The sequence below is a fragment of the Myotis lucifugus genome, unplaced genomic scaffold (assembly GCF_000147115.1).
Source record: "Myotis lucifugus unplaced genomic scaffold, Myoluc2.0 scaffold_81, whole genome shotgun sequence".
NCBI lineage: Eukaryota > Metazoa > Chordata > Mammalia > Chiroptera > Vespertilionidae > Myotis > Myotis lucifugus.
This window is the reverse complement of record NW_005871129.1, coordinates 754,988-766,094: the sequence shown is the minus strand read 5'-3', so window position 1 is coordinate 766,094 and position 11,107 is coordinate 754,988. Positions and strand designations below refer to the sequence as shown.

General features: G+C 39.4%; 1 protein-coding gene across 1 annotated transcript in view; it reads left to right on the top strand.

Moving 5' to 3' along the window:
- The window catches only part of FKBP3 (FK506 binding protein 3), a 20,735-nt gene extending 9,838 nt beyond the window's left edge, over positions 1-10,897 (top strand). Inside the window, exons 4-7 of the mRNA XM_023755592.1 lie at positions 4,778-4,913; positions 7,129-7,196; positions 8,770-8,867; positions 10,563-10,897. Of these exons, the coding sequence (XP_023611360.1) occupies positions 4,778-4,913; positions 7,129-7,196; positions 8,770-8,867; positions 10,563-10,617 (357 nt within the window). The 3' untranslated portion in view covers positions 10,618-10,897. The remainder of the gene's footprint in view (positions 1-4,777; positions 4,914-7,128; positions 7,197-8,769; positions 8,868-10,562) is intronic.
- Positions 10,898-11,107: the final 210 nt, after the last annotated feature.

Genomic DNA, 11,107 nt, shown 5'->3' with positions numbered 1-11,107 from the left:
TCCCTTAATGTTGTAAGAATTTTTCCACTATTTTTTTCTTTTTATGTTTTCTTTTTTTCTTAGGATTTTTCCACTATTAAAAACATCATGAAATTTTATTATCATAAAATGTGTGATTATTTTACTATTATGGATAATAGTGTATCTGCATAGGGTAACTGCATAAAGATTTTTTTCCTAAGATTCAAATTACTTCTTGAGCATATATTTCTATAAATGGAATTACTTGTTACACTGTAAACATCTTTAAATTGTATTCCAAAGAGATGATTCCAGTTCACACTGCTACCAGTAGACACCTGACCATTTATAGTGCCATAAAGTAAGCTTATAGTGGGAGTGTCAGGGGGGAAGATAATGTTTACTTTTATAATGCACATTTTACTCAAGCTATAGATGTGACTTCCTTTTGATTTAGGATGGCCGCTTAGCTTTAGTTCAAAGTGCTAATCCTTAAACGTGGATAGGGATTTTTACCCTATCCAGGCCTTTTATCTATAAAAGATGGGGTAAAAACTGTCAGATTGCTGTGAAATTAATGAATTGACATAAGAAAATGACTTCTATAACACCTGATTTCCATATGTGCTTGTAGTAGTAAAATAGTTAAGAGCATGGGCTTTATATTCAAGCTGCCTGGTTTCCAATTCTGCTCAGCCACCTAGGAGCTGTAGGGCCTTAAGCAAATTACTTAACCACCCTGTCCTTATGTTTCCTTATCAGCAAAACAGGGATAACAGTTACTACCTCACAAGGAAGTGAAAATTAAGTCAATTTATTGTAACAACTATGCATAGTGCCAGGTGGATACTTGAAACATTGGGGGATCACTTTGTAAACTATTTGATTATCTATATATTTTGCTATACACCTGAAATTGATACAAAATAATATTGAATGCAAACTATAATGGAAAAATAAAAAAAATTTTAAAGGAAAAAAACATAAAAATGTAAATATAGAGTAGGAAAAAAAGGCAATTTTTAAAATATATTTTTTTATTGATTTCAGAGAGGAAGGGAGGAGAGAGAGAGATAAAAACATCAGTGATGAGAGAGAATCATCGATTGGCTGCCTCCTGCACGTCCCCACCAGAGATTGAGCCTGAAACACAAGCATGTGCCCTGACCAAGAATGGAACTTGACCTCCTGGTTCATATGTCAACTCTCACCACTGAGCCACACCAGCTGGGTGAAAGAAAGGCAATTTATGTAAGGCATTTGGAATAGTGCCTGGCACATAGGGCATTCAATAGATATTAACTATTAACATCAACAAAGGTTATTATCACTATTACTTGGGTATAGTGGAAAAAATAGGGGCTTTGGATTCAAACTCAAGTTCATATTCATTTTCTACTACTCACTAGCTCTGTTGCATAAATTTCCGGGACCTCAGTCTCATCTGCAAAAATGCATGTAGGTGATACCTTCCTTCAGAGGATTGTTAGGATTAAGTGGGATGTTATGTGTTAAGTGACTGGTAAACAATAGGTGTTTAATATCTCTTACTTCCTTTCCCATTACTAAATGTTTTATACTATACAATTTCTATATATTAAATATGTATAAGAAATTGCTTTCCTCACAATATATGAATCACCATTGATTAGATTAGCCTTTGGCTAAAAAAATTAAAGAGACCCTGATAATCTTGCTTTGTTCTATGAAATATGCCTGTTATGATAATGTCTGTAGATAATTTCATTCATTTTTTTTAAAATTAAATCTTTATTGTTCAGATTATTACATTGTTTCCTCTTTTTTCCCACCATAACTCCCCTCCACCCAGTTCCCACTCCACCCTCAGCCCTCACTCCCCACCCACTGTCCTCATCCATAGGTGCACGATTATTGTCCAATCTCTTCCCGCACCCCCCACACCCCTTCCCCCCCCACCCCAAGAATAGTCAGTCCATTCCCTTTCTATGTCGCTGATTCTATTGCAGTCACCAGTTCATACTGTTCATCAGATTATTTATTCACTTGATTTTTAGATTCACTTGTTGATAGATGTGTATTTGTTGTTCATAGTTTGTATCTTTACCTTTTTCTTCTTCCTCCTCTTCTTAAAGGATACCTTTCAGCATTTCATATAATACTGGTTTGGTGGTGATGAACTCCTTTAGCTTTTTCTTATCTGTGAAGCTCTTTATCTGACCTTCACTTCTGAATGATAGCTTTGCTGGATAAAGTAATCTTGGTTGTAGGTTCTTGGCATTCATCACTTTGAATATTTCTTGCCACTCCCATCTGGCCTGCAAAGTTTCTGTTGAGAAATCAGCTGACAGTCGTATGGGTACTCCCTTGTAGGTAACTGACTTTCTTTCTCTTGCTGCTTTTAGGATACTCTCTTTGTCTTTTGCTCTTGGCATTTTAATTATGATGTGTCTTGGTGTGGTCCTCTTTGGATTCCTTTTGTTTGGGGTTCTATGTGCTTCCTGGACTTGGAAGTCTATTTCTTTCACCAGGTAGGGGAAGTTTTCTGTCATTATTTCTTCAAATAGGTTTTCAATATCTTGCTCTCTCTCTTCTTCTGGCACCCCTATAATTCTGATGTTGGTACGCTTGAAGCTGTCCCAGAGGCTCCTTACACTATCTTCATATTTTTGGATTCTTTTTTCATTTTGCTTTTCCGGTTGGGTGTTTTTTGCTTCTTCATATTTCAAATCTTTGACTTGATTCTTGCACTCCTCTGGTCTGCTGTTGGGAGTCTGTATAATATTCTTTATTTCAGTCAGTGTATGCTTAATTTCAAGTTGGTCCTTTATCACAACATCGAGAGTCTCACTAGATTTCTTGAGGATTTCACTACATTTATCGGCGGTCTCACCAGTCTTTTCGAGGGCCTTACTCAATTTATCGGCGGCTTCTAAACAGTTCTTTAAAGACCTTAAAAGTGTGGTTTTGAACTCTATATCCAGCATTTTGCTTTCCTCCATTTCTGTCATTTGTGTCCTGTTTCTTTGTCTCGGCATTTTTTATGCTTCGCTGTGTCGATAGAGTGCCTTTCTGTGCTAAGTGTTCCAATTACCTGAGGTAGACACTCTTGGTGCACCCCCTTGTGGGCTTTGTGCACAGTCTTGTTATAGTTACGCCTTGATTGTTGTAGTTATCACTGGGAGGAATTGACCTCCAGGCCAGTTGGCTGTGAGAATCAGCTGTGTCTGCAGTGGGAGAACTTCTGTGCTGGAGACACCCCTCTGGGGCAAGACTTGCTTCAATGGGGCTTTGGTGCTCACTGAGTCTGACCCCTGAGTATGTCTTTTATGGTTCCACAGAGCTGCAAACTGGATGGTCTCACTCTGACCTCTGGGCTTCCTGGCTCCTGGATCTCTAGGGAGGTGCTAATCTAGCCTTTGCCTGAGGCTATTCAGCAAAAGCCTCCCTGCAGGGCTTGGGCGGGGCGGGTCCCAAGGGATCAACAGGGTGGGGCTAGCAGTTATGGCTCCTCTGAGTCCTGCCCTCAGAGGTTTGCTTCTCAATGTAATCGCTGCAAGCCCCTCAGAGAGAAAGCTGCCCTTGAGTTCCAACCGATGCCAGACAGTCCCGCTTCTCCCGTATGAGTCTGGGTCCCTAGAGACTCGCCGGGAACTGGAGCTCAGAGCCTGAGATTCCCTCCTGATTGAAAATGACAACCTCGCCCTCAGCTGCCAGCCCGCTCCACATGCTACCTCCGCACCTTAGTATTTCACCTCCGCACTGCGCCTCCTCTGAGTCTCAGTATGGTTTTCTCTTTCCTTCTAGTTGTAGGATTTCCACTCAGCCAGCCTTCCTGTGGTTCTGGATGATGTCCGTTCCATCTTTTAGTTGTATTTTTGAAGTGGTTGTTCGAGACAGCAAACTCCGGTGTTTACCTATGCCGCCATCTTGGTTCTCTCAGCAGCACAAAAATCTAATTTCATTCATTGTGTGAACTTCTTTTCAAGTTCAGAAACAAATCCAACATAACTATTCATTCTAATTTTACATATATTAAAAATGTTTAGTAATGCTAAAACCACTGAAATCTTTAAGAAAATGTAACAATACTTTAATGCCTTATGATTTTAATGGAATAGTAATATTTCTAACCTTGGGGAATAACTGGATTCATTTTATGGTTTGTTGAATAATTCACAGAATTGTCAAAAAAAAAACAACACACTGGTTTCCAAGAAGCTGAAAGTTATTGGAAATTAAATTATAAACATCCTAGTTACTAATATTCTCATCACAGACTTGAAATGAGATAGTGACTTCAACTCATAGAGGTGGACCAAAGGCAAAATAGTTTACCAAATTTATGAAACTCTGTGACCAGACTTAGGTCACAGTTGCCTATTGATTGATTTTAGAGGGAGAGAGAAACATGTATTTGTTGTTCCACTTATTTATGCATTGATTGGGCAATTTTTTAAATTGATTTTGAGGGAGAGAGAAAGGGAGAGGGAGAGAAACACCGATGTGAGAGTGAAACAAGGATTGGCTTCCTCCTGCATACCACTGGAGATCAAGCCTGCAACCCGGGTAGGTGCCCTGACCTGGAATCAAACTGGTAACCTTTCAGTGCATGGGACAACACCCAACCAACTGAACCACACCAGCCAGGGCTTGTTTGTTGATTCTCATATGTGCCCTGACCAGGGATCTTACCCATAACTTTAATGTATTAGGATGATGCTCTAACCATCAGAGCTACCCAACCAGGGACAATTGGCTATAAGTATTCTGTCATCCTTCTAAAAGAAGGACATAAGTTAATAAGTATGTGTGTATTGTCTGTCTTTGTTTTTAGGGTCCACCAAAATATACAAAATCTATTCTTAAAAAGGGGGATAAAACCAACTTCCCCAAAAAGGGAGATGTTGTTCACTGCTGGTATACAGGAACACTACAGGATGGAACTGTTTTTGATACCAATATTCAAACGAGTAAGTCTAAATGTAATCTTATCTTTTTGGCTTTAAGGCATTATAAAATATTTGTAGATGAGCTGTTAGCAGTATCTTTTTGTTGGCTGTCACTTTTTTCCAGAAGTCTTTTGCACCTGTGATGTACTTGGAAGAGGTCTCTTCAGTTCACTGCTTATTGACTGGGTAAATAAAGACCTCTTGGTCATTGAAAAGCAAAAACAAAGAAGCAGCTTAGACTAAACTTGGTTAATGTCCCAAAGTTAGACTTTAGTATCTATACTAATAAAAGGGTAATATGCTAATTAGATTGGACATCTTCTGGATGTCCTTCTAGACCAGGGGTGGGCAAACTTTTTGACTCGAGGGCCACAATGGGTTCTTAAACTGGACGGGAGGGCCGGAACAAAAGCATGGATGGAGTGTTTGTGTGAACTAATATAAATTCAAAGTAAACATCATTACATAAAAGGGTACAGTCTTTTTTTTTTTTTTTTTAGTTTTATTCATTTCAAACGGGCCGGATCCGGCCCACGGGCCGTAGTTTGCCCACGGCTGTTCTAGACAAAGCCATGGTTGCAGGGGCAGAGGCAGAGGCAGTTAGGGACGATCAGGCCGGCAGGGGGGAGCAGTTAGTGGGACGATCAGGCCAGCAGACAGGTGAGTGGTTAGGAGCCAGCGGTCCCAGATTGCAAGAGGGATGTCCGACTGCAGGTTTAGGCCCAATCTCTGTGGGATCGGGCCTAAACCAGCAGTCAGACATCTCCCAAGGAGTCCTGGATTGGAGAGGATGCAGGCTGGGCTGAGGGACACACACACACACCGTGTACGAATTTCATGCACCGGGCCTCTAGTCTATCTACACTAATAAAAAAGAAACATGCAAATTGGTGTCACTCTGCTACGCCCACCAGCCAATCAGAGTGCTATGCAAATTAACCCAACAAAGGTGGTGGTTAATTTGCATACGCAGGCCCCGAGCGAAGACTGAAGGCTCCAGCCAGAGTGAAGACTGAAGAGGCTTGGCTTCTCCGCTGTAGCGGAGAAGCCAAGCCTCACTGCGGCCGGACCAAAGGCCTGGGTCCTGTGTGCCAGAGGAAAACTGGTGCCGGCAGTCAGGGGAAGGCAGGCCTATTGCACGAAATTCGTGCAACGGGCTTCTAGTATATATATAAAAGCCTAATATGTAAAGTGTCCCCTCGGGAGTTTGACTGACCAGGAGTTCGATCACTCAGTATGATGTGCGCTGACCACCAGGGGGCGGCGCGGAACGAAGGGAGACCCCAGCCAGCAGCCAGGGAAGGGAGACCCTGGCTGGCAGCTGGAAGGCCTCAATCGGCCCTAATCACCGGCCAGGCCTAGGGACCCTACCCATGCACAAATTTCATACACCGGGCCTCTAGTGTTAATGTAAAAAGCAGGATACCTTGCATTAGTGGTGTAAATATAGGTCCTTTCCCCTCCACTGTTTCAACCATAATCGTTTGGTATTTTTTTAATTATATATTTTTTATTGATTTCACAGAGAAAGGGAGAGGGAGAGATAGAAGCATCAATGATGAGAGAATCATTGATTGGCTACGTCCTGCACGATCCCTTCCTAGGTATCAAATCCACAACCCAGGCATGTGTATTCCTGGTTCATAGGTTGACACCCAACCACTGAGCAACACCAGTCAGGCCATAATTTTTATATATCAAAAATTTTCTTTTAAAGTATTTTTTAAAATATGTTTTTATTGATTTCAGAGAGGAAAAAAGGAGAGATAGAAACATCAATGATGAGAGAGAATCATTGATTGGCTGCCTCCTGCACACCCCACACTCGGGATCGAGCCTGCAACCCGGGCATATGCCCTTGGCTGGAATCGAACTCGGGACCCTTCAGTCTGAAGGCCAAACTCTACCCAATTCAGCTAGGGCAAGAATTTTCTTGGTAAATTACCTGGCTTTCTGCATTTTTTTCAAATGCACAGTATTATAAGTTCTGAAATCAAGTTACAGACTTAACCCTTTTCGGTCCAACGTGGAGGCTGACTCGACAGACCAGGTGCTAGGAGCAGGTCCAACATCGAGGCTGAGACACCGCAAACCGGTTCAACATTCAATCCCATCAATTAATTTGGACCAGACTGTTTGAATTCCAAAAATAAAATTGGACCGCAAAGGGTTAAATCCCTGTTTTCCCATTGGAACTTAATTTCATCATTAATTATAAGGAAAATTTGTTTTACAGGTTCAAAGAAGAAGAAAAATGCCAAGCCTTTAAGTTTTAAGGTTGGAATAGGCAAAGTTATCAGAGGAGTAAGTAAAAAATGGCAGTGTGTCAAGAGATTCTGGCACATGCTACTTGTGGCATGGTACTATAAAGAATTAGGATTGGGGATATCATGAAAACAAGATTTGGAGTATGGCAAATTTGTGCTGTCATCACTAACTGTTCTGGCACAAATTAGTAAGGTCTCTAGGTCTCAGTTTCCTCATCTATAAAATAAGGACTGTACAGCCTATTAGGTCACTAAAAGATTAAATGGACATACTTTAAATCATGACTCCAATATTCCAGCCTACCCCTTTTATCTTTTCCTTCAAAAATTAATTTTTAGTGTGTTTAGCTTTTTAAATTTCTTTTAGATTCTTGTAAGATGTTGCATGGCTGTTGTACCACTTATAACATGATCAATAAAGGTAAAATATCTGTTCCACTGAAGTACTAATAAAAGCAAGAGTTTGTTCTATAGCCCTCACCTCTCACAACTTAGGCTCAAACACCAGAAAATCTTTCAAACATAAGTATACCTTTACCCAACTTTCCCTGTGAGATAACAAGAAAACTGCGAAAAGGGGAAGTTAGCTGTACCTGACCACTGCAGTGTACAAGAGATATAAGAGTAGTACTGATTATCAGCTTCATTGAATCGGGTTGTCATGCTAGGGCCCACTTATTTTGTCTTTACTCAGGACACCAAACATTAATAACTGAAACACATTTAAATGAAGTTATCAGAACCTTCAGTGTATCTTTTTTAAGTTTTAAAATATGGTTCAATCATATCCAGAGCCCAAAATATAAAATAATTTGGAACTATAGGCTTAGTTGGAAATGACCTTAATGCTACCTGATTATACTAAGTTGAGAGCAATTGTCAGGTTGAGCTATTTTTCTATTTTTATATCTAATTTGCTTACTGGTAAATTTCTTCTAGTTTATTTTCTTAATTTTCAGTATTTGGCAAATCTGTCTCTGTCCCTTGAACTTTATGAACAGTTACATTTCAACAGAGTATATATTAAGTCATATATTCTATATCCTTTCATTGTATTTATTTAATTATTTTTGGTAACTGGCTTTAAGATCCAAATTTGGACAAAATGTAGCAGCAACCCAGAAATCTCTCACTTCTTTAATTTCACCTTCTACAAAATATATTAATGCTCTAGCATGTACTTTGTTTTTAACCATCATGACTCCACTATTAACAATTTGGTAATCTTAAGATAGTTTTAGAGATAGTACTTGTTAGTTTATCCTTATAAAAATAATTTCAGAAATTTGTCCAAGGATATAATAGTGTAGCAAAGAAATTATAGTGTTAATAAACTAGTTTCCATGTTTCCACATTACAGTTTACAAAAGTGCTTTTACATTTTATCATTTAAGGCATTTGAGTATTATATTAAAAAAATGGTTTAATATATCCTTTTTTTCATTGAGGAAATAAAGGACAATGATTTGAGGACTCTCCCAAGGACATTACCATTTATGACATAATGAAATCCAGTAATAAAATGTTTTTCTGTATATAACCTTACCTGTCTTCTGATTTCACGTGTATTTTTGAGAATCATTAGTTTGATTCTATATTCTTGCCTTTAGTGGGATGAAGCGCTCTTGACTATGAGTAAAGGAGAAAAAGCTCGACTAGAAATTGAACCAGAATGGGCTTATGGAAAGAAAGGACAGCCTGATGCCAAGTATCCTTTTTTCCTTTGTAATTAAAGGAAAAACACTAAAAAGGATCACCTGAAGGTATGAAAGATGCTATCTAGGTTAACCTCCAGATCAGGAATCCTGTTCAGACCAGAATTCCTGATTTAGATGCTTTTGTGTCAACACCTCCAATATAGACAATACTGGAGGCTCAGTGCACAAATTCGTACACAGGTGGGGTCCCTCTGGATGGCCTGCAGGGATAGGGCTGAAACCCACAGTCCAACGCTGCCTGCAGCTCCTACCTGACTCTCCAGCTCATCCTGGATCAGTCCCTATCGGGAGAGGCTCATGTTGCAGTAGCAGCGCTCACCAGCCATGAGCCCTGCATCTGGTGCCCTCCCAAGGGAAATGGCCTGCGGGCCCTCCCAAGGGAAATGGCCTGCGGGATTGGGCTGAAACCAGCTCTCCGACATCCACTAAGGGGTCCCAGATTGCGAGAGGGCAGATCGGGCTGGGGAGGGACCGAAGGAGGGCTCCAGGGCATGTCCAGCCCATCTCGCTCAGTCCCGTTCGGCTGGACCCAGCAGCAAGCTAACCTACTGGTCGGAGCATCTGCTCCCTGGTGGTCAGTGCATGTCATAGCGAGCAGTTGAGCAGCCATAGCATATTAGCATATTACGCTTTGATTGGTTGTTCAGTTCTGCTGTTTGTTCTATTTGCATATTACCCTTTTATTATATAGGAGGATTGTGTATTGGTACAAAGTATTCAAACTTGAGCTGGAATCTCCTTTCTTCCTCTTACTCATGCTCTTAATTTTTAAGATTTAAACTGTGAGATTTAAGTTTTCCTCTATGACAGGCAATTGTTTGAAGGGTTTACTTTAAGGAGTTAAGATGCCCAATACAAACAACTGTAGCATATTATAGAATGCAGATATGTCTCATGGTATTTTTGCTACAGTGTAATTTCAGGCAATTATAAAAATGGAACACATGTTGGGGATTACCAGTTGTGAAATGAAGGAGAACATGGGTTCAACATGCTGTAAGCTTTTGTGATCAATACTAATGACAGTATACTTTTTATCTGATAAAAAGAAAAAAAGAGCCATGACTCCAGACCATTACACCAGAACTAAATGATTACTAACAGCTAAGTAGGAAGTTAGTTTTTTTGTTGTTTGTAAGTTTGGAAAAAAAGTTTTTGGAAGTCCTCTCTAGTCTTATCAATTAAAATTATTTGGGAATAGTCTCTTCTAAGTCTATTAAAATGAGTTGGCTAGCTGCAGCTCCCTCTCTGTGAAGCATGTTAAGATCAATCAGATAAAAGTCACACTCTTCTCTAAACTCAGCATTTTAAAACAGCAAATATCAGGTATTACCTCATATTAACTTTGATTTAATATATACCCAGCTAGATTGAAAAAACATTTTTTTTTTGAATACTGAATAACAAGTTTTCATTTAGTGGTTGCTAAATTGGGAGTACTAGTTAGGCATCCAGATAAGGAAGATCCCAGCCAAGCTAATGCCTAGTCAGCCTATAATTTCTATTTACAAAGATATCTCTATTAGGAACCACTATGCTTGGAATGTATTAGCCTATGAGTCAGCTGCAAAGCCCTTTTCTTTGTAGTTAATTGCCAATATCCAGTCTACATAATTCTAATTTTAGACTAAGATTCTTGGGAATGAGAAGCAATTTTATCATATTTACCTTAACTTCTTGAACAGAATCCCACCAAATGCAAAACTCATTTTTGAAGTGGAGTTAGTGGATATTGATTGAAACAGCAATGCTTCTGATCTAAAGACATCAGCCATAGCCTTGAAGAAAGTTTCGTAACTAATTACAGCTAGTTACTATTGTAATGGAAGTGAACTGGAAAATTCAGTTATGTTAGAACTTGTTTACTTTCTCCCAAAAATTAAGAAATGTAATCTGTTATAAATCCCTGCAGTTTAAAATATTTTACTACAGCTGTGTAAAGTACTGGTTAAGGAGAACTTTTCCTTTTACCTCATGTTGTAAACTAAAAGGCTCAATAAAAATGTACCCAATGTCTTGATTTGTTTGGTGTTAATGTTCTGATTAGGTTAACCAGGACTAAGGCTTCATCAAACCAGGGAGCAGCAGTCAAATTGTTTGGACATCTTTGCCAGACATTCATTTAAAATCTTTAAATATTTCTGTATAGTGAGAAGATAAAAGCACAGAGATTGAGAGGAATGAAAAAGATAAAAGGTCTAAGAAATTCTAACAAGAAGATTAACAGCTG